Below are 20,507 nucleotides of genomic sequence, written 5' to 3'. Positions count from 1 at the left end.
CCGCCCACGTCCTGCCGAGTTGCCATCTAGTGGCCAAGCGGCAAAACCGCACCCTTTGTTATGTAAATATAGAAAGGGTCTATAGATAGTTCAATTAAGTTCTAATCATAACATTAAGCCACTTGTGGAATGTATTTCACGAACGTTCACTAGAACATGTATATAAGTTGGTGATTTATCGATTATTAATAGTTTGATAATTAATAAAATATTTTCATAATTCATATTTCATATTAATAAATTTAATAACCTCTTCACCACACTGTGTTAGCAGTGGGGTTGGACTAGATGATCTCCAAAGGTCTTTTCCAACCCCTACCATTCTGTGATTCTATAACTTGAAACCATTCTAAGTAAGCAGACCTGAAATGGTTCATCATTCTTTTTATTTGTTTACTTTGCAGCTATGTCAGACTGTGTGAAGTGGTAGATCACATTTTCCCTTTGCTGAAAAGAAGCAATTCTTCCGATTTCCCTTGTTCTGACACCTACAGCCAGTTCACCTTCTCGAGAGAACCTCTGCCACCTTATGAAACTCAGGATGTGCATCCCGCCTCATCTTAACTGCATCTCCAAATTGCTTGCCTCAGCTCAAAGCATAAATTAGCTTGTACTGAAAGGTCATCACTTGGCTGTTGCTGTTGACAGTTCAGCTGGAATCTGTGATGTTGTGGACATTATATTCTTTTGCTGTGAGCAAATTTAGAAATGCTACTTAGTCATGTTTCCAGATGACAAAGAGGAGTCTTACTAGGAATAGGAGTTGCATTTCTAGCTCTTCATTCAGCTCTTCACATTGTGCCATACAGTTTCCTTTTTTAAGGTCGAATAAAGTAATGTTGGAGTTGCAGTTAAAAATGCCATGAGGTCATAAAGTGGTTCTGTATCTTTAACATCACTGAAGTCATCCTTTTTCTCGTCGGAGCCCTCTGCAAGTAAAGGAGCTGAAAGTGCTCACTATTCCTGACATCATCTGGTGACATGGACAGGGATTTCAATATGTGAAAATTCCTTTCTCTGAAGGAACAAATGATTCTTCCACTTTCCCCTTGCTTGACCAACAACTGCTTAAGACTGAATTACTGGTCTAGATTCTCAGCTGTTATGAATCAGTGTAGCTATCAAAGTAGCTTGAGTTGTGTTTATTTATTCCAGCCCGTTGTTTTGACATGGTAACATTTTTCTGAGGTAAAAAATTATGTGTAACCTAAATAGAAAGCGAATGAAATAAGATGGCCAGAATCTGGTTGCATTTTCTCAGTTTAAAAGTACCATGCTTCAAGAATAGCAATTTGGATAAGCATCCAAGTGGAAGATGCAGGGCTGCTGTGGGTAGTGCCCATTTTCCTGAAGTCTTTCAGTAAAGACATCTTACCCACAGAATGTGTTGAGTTTCAAGATTGTACTGAGCCAAGAACACTGAGGATTTTGTCAAAGTGGAATAGTTTTATTTGAAACATTATTTTGACTAAAATGTGAACTTTGATGTGGTGAATGATGCATCTCAGGTTTTTACTGTATGGATTTAGGGTTTTTTTCTGTATCATAAAGAATGGATACTTTTAGTGCAATTTACCCTCCTCCAAGATACTGAAATCTTCTCTTCATCTTTTCTGTTTTCCCTTATTTGTGCAGACACAAGCTGTAGCTACTGGTTTTGCTACCTGCTTCTGACAGCCTTAAGACATGACTGTACGTGCTAAAAGCAATACTGCTGATCAGTTTTGCAAATGGTCTGCCTTTACACAATGCAGTACTTTAATTGAATATAGACATCAAATGACTGTATGCCAAATGATTCTCTTATGTGCATTTAGCAAAGAAAGAAATTTTTTTTTCTCCTTTAAAAATATATTTAGAAGTCTAATTGTTCTCTGAAACACTGAAAAATGGTATCGTGGGATTCAATGTATATTGTATTTCACAGGCTGTGGTCTCTGCAAGTTTGTGACCTGAGAGGCCATGGTACCTTTTGCAGTTGCTTTGTAATGTTCTCCATTAGGAGTTTAATAATAGGAAGGCAGAGTGGTCTAGGAGAAATGTTAAGATATAACTGTGGTCAGTTAGCACCCAAAAGTTTGGGAACAGCTGCTCTGTACCACATTGGTTCTGTTTCAGTAAATTCTGGTTTTGCACATCAAGAGTGATAGCAACATGGGTAGGATGGTATTTCTTTAGTAGGGGTTTTCTAACTGTTACTGCTGCAGACTTTATCTGGGATGTCAGGGGGCCAATTTATGATTTCTCTGTGCCTTCAATAATAAAGAATATAAGTGCAATCCTTTATACAGCTGCAGTGTGCAGTGGTGAGCCTTCCCTGAAGTCTTCCTTTTCACATGAACATTGCTGCTTTGGGCAAGATGCATGCCCACTTTGGAGATACCAGAAATTTTGGGGATTCCTCTTAGAGAGGAAGAAATGCATGTTTAAAGACCTAGATTGATCATGCTTTCTTGAATATACCTTTTTATTTAAAAATGAAAGAAATGTGGTATGGATATTCTGAAAGACAATCAGTGGAGGCTGCAACTTGCCAAACTGAAATGGTTGCATCTCTAAGTATAGCCATGCTTTCCTTTAGGTATCTCTATTTGTCACTAATGATTCAATGAACAGATGAATATCCTAAATGCATCTTATTTTAATTCAGTTTTGGTAAAGGCCTATCAGTAAGTGGCTGTGAGTTTTATTGTTCTTATCTTAACAGTAGTTAAGTTCTGTTTTCCTGAGGTGTGGCACCCAGTAACTTCCTCTAGAAAAGATGGTCCCTGGAAGTTCTCCACAATTGAAGCCTGTGATGTATTTATTTATGACTTTATTTATAACCTAAATGCAATTTAATCCAGGTTTTGGTTTTTTTTTTTTTTTTTAAATTAGTATTTCAAACCAAATCATAGTGTGAATGAGTAGCTATTTTAATTCTGTCAGATTTTAAAGCTTCATGCAGCACTGGTACAGGTGACTCTGAGATGCTGTGGAATCTCCATCCTGGAGTTTTTCAAGACTTGGTTAAAGAGTTATGGCTCACTTGATCAAGTGTTGGCAATCATCTGCTTCAAGCTTGAAGTTGGACTGGATGACCTCCAGGGGTCCCTTCTGACCAACATTTCTGTGATTCTGTGAAGTTAACTGCCTTACTTCTGACATGCTGTATAATCTTTGTATCTGCAGGCTGAAAGAGAGATTAACAGTGAAACCAATGTGTGTCGTTCTCTAACTAATCTTTATCAAATTTGCTCACAGAAGAGACTACTGAAAATCAAAGTTTTGAATTGCCAGAAACATCACCATGCTTCTCCAGAGTATTAAGATCTTTTGATTTGGTAGCTGAGCAATTTTATGCATACTATTGAATCTGTTTTGATTATTCATATAGAAGAAAAAGGGATAGTTTAACAAATTCCTACTCTTTCTGTGAAAGAACAAGTATCAGCCTCGCTTGCCGTGTAATGCTGGTTTCCGTTACAGAAAGACTATTTGGTTAACACAAACATGCAGACACATTAAATCCCAGTATATTTTATTTATATAATACACATAAACCAGAATATGCAGCAGTGAGGAGTGACTAACGTTTATTTATATTTTTTTGAAGCTGATGACCATACTGCTCCAGCTGTGTCACGTGAGGTAAAGAATACCATGTTTGTTGCATTAGTTATGTGGAAGGTAAAATGTTACTGCTGCAATAATGGGGAGGGAGGAGAAAGAGGATATTGGGTATTTTTTTATTTGTAGATATGGATTATTGTTTCAAAACCTATTTATATACACTATTACTCTGTATATGCATGTGCTACTGCTATGATGAAAATCCTTTTAATACCTCATTTTGATCTGCTGAATGTATCAAGGGTAGAAATATATATTGTAATAAAGGCAAATATAATTTTTTCCTGACTTTTCTGGGTTGTTTTTTACTGTATGCTTGGATAATGTCAGAGTGCTTTTGCAGAACCACCGGAACTCTTTGAAGTATGGCTTTTGTAGCTCTACTCTCAATTGCCTGTCTTTTGCTGAGGTTATCTGGTCTAACTTCCAGCACTTGCAACATTTTTGCTGTTCAGCTGCAGCGCTGCACCCAGAACCTCTTCAAATGGAAAGAGTTTATTGAGGGAGATAGAACCAGGATCTGGGCTATGCCTGTTTTTGAAGTATGGGACCAGCACCTCAGATCCAAGAGCAGTCAGATGGGAACTGGAGCAAATCGGGCCAATCAGGAGTACTACCCCACCCCATAATGCTTTGGAATCTTATTCCTAGTGTGACCAAAGGAAAAACCAGCCATCTGTTTTGAAGGAGGAGTGTTGTGATTTATAGCAATGAGACCAGATAGCCTTTTTTTCCCTTTCTTTCTCTCTTTCTTTCTTCTCCTGCTTGACATTGGCTATTCTATTGGCAAGAAGCAAACACCCTTTCCTCCTGTCTGTGAGAACAGAGCACTACCTTTTGCTCCCTCTGCCTGGTTTGCTGAGCAAACTAACTGCAGCATAGTGATACTGACAGGCTTGTATTAGTTGGTATGAAAACAAAGATGTTTGGGGTTGATAAGGCTCTGTGCAGCAGAAGTTCTGTGTTTTAAAATACAAGAGCAGCCATATTTGGGCAGCCTGCAGTCAGTGCTTCTTCAATCTTCTTTATTTTCTGTGTGTCTCTGGCTTGTATAAACATTTACACTGGAGCTCTGGAGACAGGTTTTGAAATGAAGGTGCCTTTTTAATTAGAAGATAGAAAAATGGCTCTTTTGCATCAGCAAACCAGTCTTTATATGAACATATTCACTGCTCCTAGAGTTATCCCATTGACACCAGAGGTAGAAAAATTGGAGCCAGCAAACCTCCAGAGAGGCAAAGAGGATATTTTTATTGGGGTTTGGGGTTTTTTGTTTGTTTTTTTGGTGCTGATATTCCCAAAAGGCTACATTATTTTTTTCCTTACAAATAAATAGTCTTAATTCAATATGCATTGCAGATGTCATCAAGCACCCCAGGATAGTTCATTGCAAGAGGCAGAAGACCACTGGTGTCTAAAATTATAACAAATACAACTTTCAGCTCTTCTGTGAATGCATAAAAAGTTGTAGCCTAGAGGTTGTTCTTGCTGAAGGGTTATTTATTGATTTATTTATGTTCTTTTAATAAAAGTCCAGCAAAGTCTTGTGTTGGAGTACTCACAGTGCTGCAGCCTCAGGTATTCCTAGCTATTTTGCTTGCAGTAAGATCCAGACCTTCTATTTTATTCTGTAGAATGTTGGAGATATTCAAGGCAAGAGCTAGTTGTAAATGAGAGATGAAAGAATAAGAAAAGCCAGCAGTGCTTCAGAGGAATTACAGCTGTTGGATGCTTTGGGAAAGATATCCTCATCAAGACCTTTCTATCCATTGAGATTGAGGGAGAAAATGAAGGCAGAGTAAGTTTTCTTCTAGGAGGATCTAGAGAAGGGGAACAAAAACAGAGTAAATGGCCAAAACTCGGCTTCTTGTTTCCTTCCCCACACTGAACCTAGGTGCTATGAGGTCAGATGCTGAGCTCTGCCTTTGGCCTCCTAAGCAGTCTTTCCTGAAGTCCCATGTGCCTGCATTTCACAGAGAGGTGAGAAGGCCATTTTGGCTTCATTTGCTAAACAGGAGACCCAAAAGGAAATCTATGTAAGGGGTGCTGCTAGCAGCAAAACAAAATTGCAATTGCAGCTAAATTTGAAGCTTAGATAAGGATAGGGCTTCTTTATTGTTTCCACAAACCTGGGAAACAGAGTTTTCACCTGCAGTATATACACCTCCCTAGTACCATGAGTGAACCTTTTTAATAAGGTTTGCTTCAGCAAATAAATAGAGATGTAATTTATCAGCCTATTTAAGCATGTGCTTAAGTCACCCTTCCCTCCAGTGAAATTTATGCACATTCTTAAGCACTTTGCTGGATTAAGCCAACTAATGCCAAGAAAACTGTGTGCTGGGGAGAAACAGCTTCCAAGCTGAAGAATTGATCTGGGTTTTCTAATGGTTATGCCTGGACCAGTTTTTAGCCTCCAGCACTGCTAGGTGTTCTGCCTGCTGCCAGCAATCTATTTATTGATACAGGAAATCCATTTTGCCTTGCCTTGCTTTTAATGAGTTTTGCAAGCAAGTGGCCCCTTCCTGTGACTCATTCTGTGTTTTCTGAGAGGGAGGTTGTGGTTTTAAGTTTCACTTTGGAAAGGAACCGGTGTCTGCTTTCCTTGTCTGCTGGAATCTCAACAAGAGGAATATGTTTTGGAACAAAGAAATGTAAATGGAGTAGAATAGTTTATGTTTCCTTGCAATAATGTAGAAACAGCCCTCTTTTTGAACAGTTAAGACCAGTGCAAAGTGAAAATAGGTCATGTTTTAACAGCCTTATCTTAGAGCATTGCCATTAAGGCAGGCAAAAAAAATATTTCCCTTGATATCTCAATATGTGTTGGACCTTTGATTTATAGCCAATAAATATCTACAAATCAAATGGTGGAGACCTTTCTCTGATCTTACTGACACAGGAGCAACTCTGTTAGCATCTCGACGGTTGCTCAGATACGCACAGCTAGGACTGCAATCTGAAGTGTGAATAGAGTGCTGCAGGATTCAGTATAACTAAGGTTGGAAAGGACCTTGAGGATCATCGAGTCCAACCTATCAACACAGACCCCATGACTAGACCATGGCACCAAGTGCCACGTCCAATCCCCTCTTGAACGCCTCCAGGGACGGTGACTCCACCACCTCCCTGGGCAGCCCATTCCAATGATGAATGACTCGCTCGGTGAAGAACTTCTTCCTCACCTCGAGTCTAAACCTCCCCTGGCGCAGCTTGAGACTGTGTCCCCTTGTTCTGGAGCTGGTTGCCTGCGAGAAGAGACCAACCCCTTCCCGGCTACAACCACCTTTCAGGTAGTTGTAGAGGGCAATGAGGTCACCCCTGAGCCTCCTCTTCTCCAGGCTAAACAATCCCAACTAAACAACTCTATCCACCTCCTGATCTCTCTCATCCCCTTAGGATGCTGGAGGCAAAGAGGTAGGAGATGTGAATGCATTTGTATCTAACTTTTGCCAAAAGTATGGTGACAGAGGGAGGGGATCCTCTGTAGGTTTGGACCGTTAGCACTGTAAACTTAGAATTACGTTAAAAGCAGCCATAAATACATCAAAATCAACGAGCAGGACGGTTTCCATTCCCCATTGCTAGATACAACTATTTATATTTCAGGCTCAGTGACTATGCCTGTACAGATAAATCACGGCCCAGGAAAAGGCAGGGACTGCTCTTTGGCCCCCTCACCACCTGGCACACTTTGGCGAGAGTCCAGCTGCTTGCGTGCCAAGTTGGGGTAATCACTGACTTCAGGCTGTGCCCAGGCATTGCTTGGAGGAGCACTGGCTGGCCTGGCTGAGGTCATGCTTGGGAACGTGCTGGCAGCATACTGGATAGGTGATTGTGTGCCAGATTGTGTGCCCTGCCAATTTGCTGACATGTCCATGCTCTATCTGAGAACACCTGAGTCTGGGTCTTGGTTCCAGGCTGCAGTTGCTTTCCCCATGTGCATCCCATCTGGCTGGATAATGGGAAATTGAGACCTCTCCTTCCAGAGTTTTTGGCATGAGTTGGGCTCTTCCTATGAACTTGAGGAGGTGCTTCAGGTCTTCTGTAATTCAGTTCTGTCTCAAGAGGAAGCATTATCTGTTCCTGAGCTGCTTTTAACTCTGTCTAGTGCAAGCTTGAGAAATAGTAAAGAATGTAAGGATCATCTCTGCAGTTCTGCAAAAAGGATAGAAAAAAACTAAAAGCTCTGCTATCAAAGGCTTCTTGGAGACAAAGTGTGGATGGGAATGCACAGAAAATCATACGTGAGAGCAAATAAACACATCAGGAAAGCAGAAAATCAACAGATCATGTTAAAAATGTGACCTTTAAGTTAACCAAGTTCAAGCTGACAGAGACAATTGGAAGGAAAAATGTGAGGCTCAGAGACTGAAGCAGCTTTATTGGCAAAGCACTGAGAGGAAAGATGGAGATGCAGTATTCTCATACTCACTTTCCTGTAGGGATTCAGACGTCATATGGAAATGCAGTACCCTGTATCACAGACTTCACTTCTGATCCATGCACTCTGTGAATGGAAAAAACATGAGAAATGTTTTCATTGCTCAAAGTGTGATGTGGTGGGGTGTTTTTTTAGGGGCTGTTTGTTTCTTGTCAGTAACAGATTGTACTGAGATATGGTGACTTGGGGAGAAGCTCAGCTCTTTCACACCCACGTTGCTTTCTAATGCACTCACTGCACAACCTAAGAGCTTAAGTCTTACAGCTCCCTGCAAGGCTCCTTTCTTCTCCCTTTCTGGACTGCTTCTCTGCACAAATAATTGGTGTGGAATCACTTCCATTTTCTTTTGACCTAGTAAATTCTTGTAAACCAAGGCTGTGGTTTCATGGGCAGCTGATCAGATCTATTACATTTTTTACTGCCTAAGGGAAAAAGTCATTCTCTCTGTCTCCTCCTTTGCTCCTAATTCTCCATCTCACCCCCTCACTGTAATCCTAGGATCATTTTATTCTGCATTAGTGCATTAAATGAGCTCAGAGGGAAACAGGACCCTTTCTTTTTGTTTATGTCCTATGAAACGTCAACCTACATTTTGTTATGTCCATCTCCATCCTACATCTGATCTCTTTGTTCCTGTCATATACTGTGGTGGGGTGGAAGGGTAAGGCTAAGAAGCCTCCTCCCTTCCCCCTTGTAAAGTAAAGGGAAAGAAAAATTGAAGGGAAAGGAAAAAAAACTCACAAGCTGAATTAGCAAGGCAGTGGAGCTATATTTACAAAGCAGTGTAGGATTTGCAGGGGAATAATTACAAATTTACAATATTTACAATATATACAAAGATATACAACAGAGTAACACAGAAATGAGAGTAACCCCCCTCAGCAGAGGGGGTTCCCCACCTCCGCTCTCCCCTCTTTCCCCCCCTTTCCCCAGACTAGGTCAGAAAAAGGGAGAAAGAAGAAAGAAAGAAGTTAAAAGCAGTTTTGTGTTAATTGGAAAGGAGTCAATACAGGCCTTCTATCTTATCGGTTTCAAGGCTGAAGTCTTGGCAGAAAGCCCAGCAGAGAAAGAGCTGCTACCTAAAGAAGAGGCGGAAGCAAGACTGACAGAGAAGTGCTGGAAATGCCCAGTTCACTCCCAGTTCAGAAGGTGCTTCCTCCCATTCTTCCAATGAAATTAGTTTAGATTATTCCTTCCGTTTACCAACTTCCGTCCACCATATTCCCTTTCTTAAGGGGACAGCGTCAACCGGCCACAGTCCACCCCTTCTAAACAATTTCATTGGCCGTTCATACTGTCCATCCAATCCACAACGACATTTACAGTTCGTGAGTAAAGTTCATAGTCCATTCCAGCTATGCTCAGATGTAGATGATTCAAAAGTCCAAGAAAATCAGAAAATGAGAAAAATGGAAAACAGTTCATTTCTTCGCGGGCGAAGCAAAGAAAAGGGAAACAGGGATTCTCAGGGTCTCTTAGTTGACTCAGGGCTCTCAGGGATCTCAGGGTTCGTGCACCGTAGATTCCTCGTTGATTCTTCCTTTGGACACGGTGTAGCTGTACAACAGTTCAAAGTTAACCTCTTTCAGCTAAAGTTAAGTTTCTTTGTGGAATACACTGAATTTCACCATTCTCTTGCATTACCCAATAAGTGTGACCCGGACCTTCAGCTGAAACCACCCCTCGGACAGGTTTAGCCTCTCCTGAGGGTGAAAATACCCAAACAGTTTTACCTAACAGATTCTTTTCTCTAACAACAGGAACTCTATCACCTTCTACTTTCCGTATCAAATCTGAATGTGCAGGTCCAGCTCGGTTCACTGAACCTCTACTATTTCCCAGCCAGGTTGCTTGTGCTAAATGCTTTTCCCAGTTTTTCAAAGATCCACCTCCCATGGCTTTGAGAGTGGTCTTCAACAAACCGTTGTAGCGTTCAATCTTCCCTGAAGCTGGTGCATAGTAGGGAATATGGAATATCCACTCAATACCGTGCTCTTTGGCCCAGCTCTTTACAAGGTTGTTCTTGAAATGAGTTCCGTTGTCTGACTCGATCCTCTCTGGAGTTCCGTGTCTCCACAGGATCTGTCTCTCCAGACCGAGAATGGTGGTGCGTGCAGTTGCATGTGGAACTGGATAAGTTTCTAACCATCCAGTGTTTGCCTCTACCATAGTAAGCACATACTGCTTACCAGAACGAGAACGTGGTAGAGTGATGTAGTCAATCTGCCAAGCTTCACCATACTTGTACTTGGACCATCTGTCACCATACCACAAGGGCTTAAGTCGTTTTGCCTGCTTAATAGCAGCACAAATGTCACAGTCATGGATGACTTGCGTGATAGCATCCAGGGAAATGTCTATGGATCTGTCACGAGCCCATTGGTATGTTGCATCTCTACCTTGATGTCCTGACGAATCATGAGCCCACCGAGCTAAGAATATCTCACCTCGGTGTTTCCAGTCGAGATCAAGATTAGAGTCCATATCTACTTGAGAAACTCTTGCAGCTAGATCTGCCTGATGGTTGTGTTGCTGTTCCTCAGTAGCTTTGCTCTTAGGAATGTGAGCATCGATGTGCCTCACTTTCACTGGAATTCTCTCGATTCGATCAGCAATGTCCTGCCACAGGTCTGCTGCCCAAATCGGTTTTCCTTTTCTCTGCCAACCACTCTTCTTCCAGTTCTTTAGCCAACCCCATAGAGCATTGGCTACCATCCATGAGTCGGTGTAGAGATAAAGCTTTGGCCATTTTTCACGTTCAGCCACGTCAAGAGCTAGCTGGACAGCTTTTACCTCTGCAAAGTGACTAGATTCTCCTTCTCCATCTTTCGCCTCTGCAACTCGGTGTGTTGGACTCCACACTGCAGACTTCCACCTTCGCTTGTTTCCGACAAGATGACAGGAACTGTCTGTGAACAGAGCATATTTCTTTTCATCATCAGAAAGGTCATTGTAAGGAGGAGCTTCCTCAGCACGAGTTACTTTCTCCTCTGGAGGTTTAGCACAGTTGATACCTTCAGGCCAACTTGAGATCACCTCCACTAGACCAGGTCTTTCAAGATTTCCCATGGGAGCTCTCTGTGTTATCAGAGCCATCCACTTAGACCAGGTTGAGTCTGTATCATGATGTGGTGTGGAGCCTTTGCCTTTGAACATCCAATTCAAAACTGGTAATCTGGGAGCTAAGAGAAGTTGTGATTCAGTTCCAATCACTTCAGAAGATGCTTTTACTCCTTCATAGGCAGCTAAAATGTCTTTCTCTTTTGGAGTATAATTAGCCTCTGAACCTCTGTAACCTCGACTCCAGAAACCAAGAGGTCGTCCACGTGTCTCACCTGGAGCTTTTTGCCACAAGCACCAGGTTGGACCATTGTCACTTGCAGCCGTGTACAAAATGTTCTTAATGTCTGGACCATCTCGGACAGGTCCCAGACCCATTGCTTGAATTACCTCTTGTTTTATCTGGTCAAAGGCTGCTTGTTGTTCAGGCCCCCAGTGGAAATGGTTTCTCTTTCGAGTCACATCATACAGAGGTTTCACAATCTGACTGTATCCAGGAATGTGTAGTCTCCAAAATCCCACTATCCCCAAGAAACGTAGGGTCTCTTGCTTGTTTGTGGGACTTGCCATGGTAGAGACTCTATTTACCACATCCACTGGAATGTGTCGGCGTCCATCCTGCCACCGCACTCCCAGAAACTGAATCTCTGTGGTAGGTCCTTTCACCTTGTCTCGCTTGATGGCAAAACCTGCATTCAGAAGAATGTCAATGATTTTGTTACCTTTCTCAAAGACTTCCTCAGCAGTTTTACCCCAGACGATGATATCATTGATGAACTGGATGTGTTCTGGAGCACCGCCTTTCTCCAGAGCATCATGGACCACTGCATGACAGATGCTTGAGCTGTGGATCCAGCCCATTGGCAGTCTGTTGAAAGTGTACAGGATTCCTCTCCAGGTGAAAGCAAACTGAGGCCTGCATTCCTCTGCTATGGGAATAGAGAAAAATGCATTAGCAATGTCTATGGTAGCATACCATTTGGCCTCTTTGGATTCCAGCTCATACTGTAGCTCCATCATGTCTGGCACTGCTGCACTTATAGGTGGTGTTACTTCATTTAGGGCTCGGTAGTCTACTGTCAGACGCCAGTCTCCATTCTGCTTCCGCACAGGCCACACTGGACTGTTGAAAGGTGAATGAGTTTTGCTGACGACTTTCTGACTTTCCAACTGACAAATCAGATTCTGAATGGGCAACAAAGAGTCACGGTTGGTTCTGTATTGTCTGTGATGCACAGTCTGAGAAGCAACTGGCAATTTAATGTCCTGTATCTTATGTTGTCCCACAACTGCAGATTCATCAGAAAGTTCAGGTCTAGCAGACAGCTTCAATTTTTGTCCATCAATTTCTATAGGAGCTACTCCAAAAGCCCATTTGTAACCTCTAGGGTCTTTGAAACGCCCTTCTCTCAGAAAATTAATTCCCAAAATACAAGGTGCATCAGGTCCGGTCACAACTGTATGCTTCCTCCATTGTTTATCAGTTAAACTTATATTAACCTCTACCTTAACTCTTGAGATCCACCAGTGACTCCCAAAATAGTTATAGACTCTGATCCCTGATAATTTGATGGTATTATGGTGCACTGAGCTCCTGTGTCAACCAAGGCCCTGTACTTCCGAAATTGTGAAGTGCCAGGCCACTGGATGTACACATCCCAATAGATTGTGTTATCTCTCTTATCCCTCTCCTCCTCCTGGCGAGAGGCAGGGCACCCCTAGTTATGGGGAACATGCGCACATGTGCATTGCACATAGTTTGCAGGGTTATAACTTTGCATGTTATAACTGGAGCCACTGTTGGAGCCATAAGAGTCGTTCTGGGGAACTGTGGAAGTAACAGCTACCCTTCTGGTATTGCTACCTTGGGTTCTGCCTCTTTGCAATTCCCTCAGTCTCCTGAAAAGATTAGAAGTTGGTTGGCCATCCCAGCGGTTCATGTTCTCACCAAACTGATCACGCAGAGTTATCCAAATAGTTCTACGTGATTGCCTTGGTGGTCTGTTTTGGAATGACCTGTTTTGGAATATCCTGTTTTGGAATGACCTCCTTGGAGGACGTGTATTCCTCACAGATGAAACTTGTACCCACCTGGAGGGAGAATTGAAATTATCCTTCTGTGCCAATTGGTATATGGATTCTTTTAACTCCCTTATGCAATTCTGAATATCACTAGACATCGTTTTAATGGCTGAAACCAAAGAACCACGTGTCATGCTATCCTCCAATTGTCTCATTTGATCACTGAATTGGCCAACCATAGGAGAAGCTCCACCATAAGTTCTTGACACAATTCTGCTTGCCAGAATGTTTGCATAATTCGAAGGAACAAGTTTGATGATCTTTTTAGCAAGACCAATACCCTCAGGAATGTCATCAGGATTCAGAGTTTCATGTTCACCATAGAGTAGCTCTCTAACAGCAAATTCTCTCAAGCGCTTAATTCCCTCATCTGTGGTAGTCCAGGGTTTAGGATTCCATGGAAGATCATCTCGGGAAGGGTATCTCAGGGCAACCGCCATTAAAAGGCATATCCGCAGATTAACCTTACCGAGCGCCCTGCCTAGATGTCTATCTATTCCATTGTCCCTTGAGAGGGTTCCTAACTGAGCTGCTGACTTGTCTCCAACTGTTAGAGCTGAAGCACCTGTATCATAACACCTACTAAGCCAAGCTAGAACTGGCTCCTTATCTGCCCTGGTGAAATCTTTACGGACATTTCGCAATTCCTCGCGGGGAGAACACTCTGAAATAGTGAAGTTTTCAATATGCAGGGAGATTGGGAGGAGCACCAACAGAACCTCCACCTTGGACTTCCGAAGGGCGAACTTCAGCCTATTTAAAAAACTTGTCTGCAAAGTCCCCTGGGTACCAGCCCTCATGAACCAAGGGGTCCAGGAGGGTTGGACCTACTTCAAACAGGAGCTCTTGAAGGCACAGGAACTGGCGGTTCCCACGTGCCGGAAGGCAAGCCGGCGGGGAAGGCGACCAGCCTGGATGAGCAAGCAGCTCCTGGAGGATTTAAGGGGGAAGAGGAGGCTGTATCACCTTTGGAAGGAGGGGAAGGCTTCTCGAGGTATGTTCAAGGAAGCTGTTAGATTATGTAGGAATAAAATTAGGGAGGCTAAGGCCCAGCTGGAACTGAAGCTGGCCACCTCAGTCAAAGATAATAAAAAGCATTTTTATAAATATATTAACAATAAGAAGAAGGGCAGGAAGAACCTGAACTCCCTAGTGGACCTGGAGGGGAACACAGTTACTGAGGATGAGGATAAAGCTGAGGTCCTGAACACCTTCTTTACCTCAATGTTTAACAGCAAGGCAGGAGTTCAGGACGAGTGGTCTCCGGAGCTGGGCGTTGGGGTCGGGGAGCAGAGTAATACCCTGGAAATCCATGAGGAGTTAGTTCGGGACCTGCTGAGCCACTTGGATATCCACAAGTCCATGGGACCAGATGGGATCCATCCTAGGGTGCTGAGAGAGCTGGCGGATGTGCTAGCTAGGCCACTCTCCATCATTTTCCTCCAGTCCTGGCTCACTGGTGAGGTCCCAGATGACTGGAAACTGGCCAACGTGGTCCCCATCCACAAGAAGGGTCGGATGGAGGAACCTGGAAACTACAGGCCAGTCAGCCTGACCTCAGTGCCAGGGAAAGTGATGGAGCAGATTATCCTGGCAGCAATAACTGCGCACCTGAAGGATGGCCAAGGGCTCAGGTCCAGCCAACATGGATTCAGGAAGGGCAGATCCTGCCTCTCCAACCTGATCTCTTTCTATGATCAGGTGACCCGCCTGGTGGATGTGGGGAGGCCTGTGGATGTGGTCTACCTAGACTTCAGCAAGGCCTTTGACACCGTCCCCCACAGCAAACTGCTGACTAAGCTGTCAGCCTGTGGATTGGACCACTACACTCTGTGCTGGGTTAGGAACTGGCTGGAGGGCCGGGCCCAGAGAGTGGTCGTGAACGGTGCCGCATCCAGCTGGAGGCCAGTCACCAGTGGTGTCCCCCAGGGATCAGTGCTGGGCCCTGTCCTCTTCAACATATTCGTTGATGATCTGGATGAAGGGGTAGAGTCAGTCATCAGCAAGTTTGCAGATGACACAAAGTTAGGGGCAGATGTTAGTCAATTAGAGGGTAGAAAGGCTCTGCAGAGGGACCTCGACCGACTGGAAAGATGGGCAGACTCCAATGGGATGGCTTTCAACAAGTCCAAGTGCCGAGTGCTGCACTTTGGCTATGGCAATCCCATGCAGAGCTATAGGCTGGGGTCGGAGTGGCTGGAGAGCTCCCAGACAGAGAGGGACCTGGGTGTGCTGATCGACAGCCACCTGAATATGAGCCAGCAGTGTGCCCAGGTGGCCAGGAAGGCCAATAGCATTCTGGCCTGCATTAGGAATAGTGTGGCCAGCAGGAGCAGGGAGGTCATAGTGCCCCTGTACTCTGCTCTGGTTAGGCCGCACCTTGAGTACTGTGTCCAGTTCTGGGCTCCTCAGTTTAAGAAGGACATTGAGACACTTGAGCGTGTCCAGAGAAGGGCAACAAGGCTGGTGAGAGGCCTTGAACACAAGCCCTATGAGGAGAGGCTGAGGGAGCTGGGATTGTTTAGCCTGGAGAAGAGGAGGCTCAGGGGTGACCTTATTGCCCTCTACAACTACCTGAAGGGTGGTTGGAGCCAGGAGGGAGTTGGCCTCTTCTCCCAGGCAACCAGCACCAGAACAAGGGGACACAGTCTCAAGCTGCGCCAGGGGAGGTTCAGACTCGAGGTGAGGAGGAAGTTCTTCACCGAGCGAGTCATTCGGCATTGGAATGGGTTACCCAGGGAGGTGGTTGAGTCATCGACCCTGGAGGCGTTCAAGGGGAGATTGGACGTGGCACTTGGTGCCATGGTCTAGTCATGGGGTCTGCGGTGTCAGGTTGGACTCGATGATCCTCGAGGTCCTTTCCAACCTGGGTGATACTGTGAAATATCATCTTCCTCCTCGTCTCCCTGAATTCTTTGTCCATATAATCCTGCTGTCATACTCCTAAGGATCTCTTTAAGCTGAGAACCACCTTTGCCAGCTGCCTTCCTAACTTCATCTCTATCCTGCTTTGATCTCACTAGGTTAGCTAGATCTTTAAAACAAACCTTCTATTCCTCCTCAGCAGGATCTTTTAGAGTAGAGGGCCCCTCACCAGGATCAGTCTCCACCTCTTCTTCTCCATCTTTGGCCTTTCCACCTCTAGTCTTTAAAGGAGCCACCTTAACTGGAGCTGTGTTTGAATTTACAGCCACCTTAATGGAAGCTGACAGGTCCTGAGATAAATCAGCTGCTGGGGCAGTGACTTCCGGTCCCACCGAGGGAGTGGGTGGAAGTGACGCTGCTCCATTAATGGCCGATGGAGAAGAAAGAGGAGGAGAAGGAGTAGGAGAAGGAGTAGGCACCATGTTGATACCAGCTGCCGCCTTTGGCAGCTTGCTAGAATCAGCAAAGTCATTTAGAGCTGCCTTACCAATTAACTTTTTAGCCTTGTTTTTAACTGACACGGATTCTGCACAGTCCTCGTCACTAGATGACTCTGGGACTGATCGAGAGCCACGGCGTTTTCTTTTTGATCTAGTTTGAATAAAAAACCAAGCTCTGGACACCTTTCTCTCTCGCCGCAGAGAAATCAGGAGATACACGATAATTATCAGCAGCAGCAGAATTATAGACATGAAATAAATCACCTTTGGATCCCAGGCATCACCTAAAGTTACTCTCTCCTCAGGCGGAATCTTAAAACCCTTTATCTCAATTGGGAGAGTGGTGGAGGTAACATTCCTGTATCTCACTGGCCATAATAAATTAATACATTTTCCATACCATAATTTGACTCTATACATAACCCACATATAAATTGTCCACACCAAATATTTACCCAGGTAATCCAAAATCAAACCCAAACAATATCTGTAAACCAGAGCCCCAAAAATTGAAAAGAATAATCGCTCCACAAACCACAACACCTTCATATTTGCTAATTCAGCTAGAAAACACTAAATCAATCAAATAATAAATTGAACTAATTATCTGCCCTACGTTGGGTACGCCAATAAAAAAAAATGAGGTGGGGTGGAAGGGCAAGGCTAAGAAGCCTCCTCCCTTCCCCCTTGTAAAGTAAAGGGAAAGAAAAATTGAAGGGAAAGGAAAAAAAAACTCTCAAGCTGAATTAGCAAGGCAGTGGAGCTATATTTACAAAGCAGTGTAGGATTTGAAGGGGAATATTTACAAATTTACAATATTTACAATATATACAAAGATATAATTAGAATAATTAGAATAAACCAAACCAGGTTGGAAGAGACCTTCAAGATCATCGTGTCCAACCCATCAACCAATCCAACCCACCCAAACAGCTAACCCATGGCACCAAGCACCCCATCAAGTCTCCTTCTGAACACCCTCAACGACGGCGACTCCACCACCTCCCCAGGCAACCCATTCCAATGGGCAATCACTCTTTCTGTATAGAACTTCTTCCTCACATCCAACCTGAACCTCCCCTGGCGCAGCCTGAGACTGTGTCCTCTTGTTCTGGTACTGGGTGCCTGGGAGAAGAGACCATCATCAGCCTGTCTACAACCTCCCTTCAGGTAGTTGTAGAGAGTGATAAGGTCACCCCTGAGTCTCCCCTTCTCCAGGCTAAGCAGCCCCAGCTCCCTCAGTCTCTCCTCATAGGGCTTGTGTTCCAAACCCCTCACCAACTTTGTTGCTCTTCTCTGGACTCGTTCCAGCAAGTCAACATCCTTCCTAAACTGAGGGGCCCAGAACTGGACACAGTACTCGAGGTGTGGCCTAACCAGTGCAGTGTACAGGGGCAGAATGACCTCCCTGCTCCTGCTGGCCACACTGTTCTTGATGCAGGCCAGGATGCCATTGGCCTTCTTGGCTACCTGGGCACACTGCAGGCTCATGTTCATCCTACCATCTACCAGCACCCCCAGGTCCCTCTCTGCCTGGCTGCTCTCTAGCCACTCTGACCCCAGCCTGTAGCACTGCATGGGGTTGTTGTGGCCAATGTGCAGAACCCGGCACTTGGATGTGTTAAATCTCATGCCGTTGGATTCTGCCCATCTGTCCAGCCTGTCAAGGTCTCTCTGCAAAGCCTCTCTACCCTCCAGCAGATCAACTCTTGCCCCCAGCTTGGTGTCATCAGCAAATTTACTGATGATGGACTCATATACAACAGAGTAACACAGAAATGAGAGTAACCCCCCTCGCCGAGGGGTTCCCCACCTCCGCTCTCCCCATCTTTCCCACCCTTTCCCCAGAGTAGGTCAGAAAAAGGGAGAAAGAAGAAAGAAAGAAGTTAAAAGCAGTTTTGTGTTAATTGGAAAGGAGTCAATACAGGCCTTCTATCTTATCGGTTTCAAGGCCGAAGTCTTGGCAGAAAGCCCAGCAGAGAAAGAGCTGCTACCCAAAGAAGAGGCGGAAGCAAGACTGACAGAGAAGTGCTGGAAATGCCCAGTTCACTCCCAGTTCAGAAGGTGCTTCCTCCCACTCTTCCAATGAAATTAGTTTAGATTATTCCTTCCGTTTACCAACTTCCGTCCACCATATTCCCTTTCTTAAGGGGACAGCGTCAACCGGCCACATATACTTGTGGTCTGACCTTATAAAGTGGTGTGCCTGTTGTCTATTAGAAAATTTGAGAGTATGATCATAAGCATACCCAGATGAGATCATGAGCATTGACACACCACAAGTAAAGAAATTGCACGACCGCAACCATCTGACTGAGATGAAAGGACTGATTGGGAAGCAAAAATCCTTGTCCCAGGTCATGAACAGGATCCAGCCCATGTCCTGACACAGAAATCTTGTGTTGTGTGAATCCATCAATGTACTTTGTGCCTCACTTCTCCATGTACAAGATGGTGATGATGGCAGTTCCTTTGTTCTAGGCATGCTCTGAGAACACGGTATTAATATTTATGGGATTGTGCAGTAGGAATCTGAGGGGTTATGCAAGAAACATCTTTGAAACACCACCAGTGGCTCAGTTTCTGAAGAGCTAATAGTCAAGTTTTGTCTTTGACAGCCCATGAGAGGGAGAAGAATGCTCTCTCCATTTAGCATGGGGAAACAAAAGATCTCCGTAGTCTCAATAGCTTCAACTTCAGTTTCCTGACTCCATTGTCAGAGTCCCAAAGTACTGTCAGCTTTCAGTCGGTTCAGAATGTGGATTGAAAGGAAGCAAAGAGCTCATACTGCGATTGAGAGATGGAGACAAAGCTTGATGCAAGCAAAGTGTCTACTTTATTGTGCAAAGTCTTTTCTTTATATAGGCTAACATATTCAAAAGCAACTAGTGATTGGTAATTAAATGTGTCCATCCGACAGTTACAGATTCGTGATTGGCTGCCGAGAAAATACCAGGAAACACACATCGCCGGGGAAGGCCCAGGCAGCTGTTAGACAAAAGGCAAACGATCAAGCATCTCTTATCTAAGTTCAGAGAGAAGACAAAAGACTATCTTGCAATGTTTACCAGCTCTAATTCTCAGGTAGTTGTGTGGTTTCCTGAGTCACAATGGCTGTTGGTAATCAGCTAAAGGGTTTTCTCTCTACACAGTTGCAGTTTTTCCCAAGGTCTGTGGCCTACGAGAGCTAAAACATTTCCTTCTACCAGCTGAGCATTGCTCGAGGTTCTACTCCCTAAATTCAGTGCATCAAGTTCAGGGCAGGCCCCTATTTGTCAAGTAAAAGTCTTCTGGCCTTCAATCTCATGAAGTGTCACTGCTTTGCTAATGGCTTCTGGCACTGTGGAGGCCTCTAGCATGGCTCATCACGATCCCTGTAGTAAGAGACCTGGAGAATAACTTAACAGAGGAACTGAGATATAGGAAGTATATGGCTATTTTGATTTTGGTGTAGAAACACCAAATGAACATTAGTCATTTTAACAGAGAGTAGTATGTACCAGGGCATGCTGGCATTTATGGGGTAAGTCCAAACAGCTAGGAGATGTGCTCTTGGGGTCACTGCCTAATGTTTCTTTGCTTGCTGTTTACGTTCCAGCTAATTTTGCAATGTGAGTCTGTAGCGGGTTGAGAGAGAAGGCCTAGCTTTCTCTCCCCCACAAAGAGGGAAAAAAAACCAAACCACAGCTAACTCAGCTGGAGAAGCAAAAGGAATGCTATATTTTACAAGCAATGTGGAAAGCCAGGTTAGATATACAATATATATAGTATTTACAATATATGTACAGAAATATACAGCTAGGAAAAAAGAATACAGGAACGAAATTCCCTCCTCCGGACAGAGGAGGGTTCCCCCCCCTGTACCCCCTTCTCTCCCCCTACCTCCCTTTTTTCCCAAAGAGGGTTAGAGAGAGAAAAAGGTGGTTATTAAGAAAGAAGAATTT

At 44.1% G+C, this 20,507-nt stretch overlaps 1 protein-coding gene across 1 annotated transcript in view; it reads left to right on the top strand.

The window, feature by feature from the left end:
- Positions 1 to 3,900, top strand: part of LOC137443319 (phosphatidate phosphatase LPIN1-like) — a 106,405-nt gene extending 102,505 nt beyond the window's left edge. The window contains 1 exon segment of the mRNA XM_068142909.1: positions 402 to 3,900. Within this exon segment, the coding sequence (XP_067999010.1) occupies positions 402 to 564 (163 nt within the window). The 3' untranslated portion in view covers positions 565 to 3,900.
- The last annotated feature ends 16,607 nt before the right edge of the window (positions 3,901 to 20,507 follow it).

This window comes from Melanerpes formicivorus, unplaced genomic scaffold (assembly GCF_026170545.1).
Source record: "Melanerpes formicivorus ecotype bairdi unplaced genomic scaffold, bMelFor1.0.p_v2 SCAF_9, whole genome shotgun sequence".
Lineage (NCBI taxonomy): Eukaryota > Metazoa > Chordata > Aves > Piciformes > Picidae > Melanerpes > Melanerpes formicivorus.
Note: the sequence above shows the minus strand (reverse complement) of the source record. Positions and strands in the feature narration are given on the sequence as shown.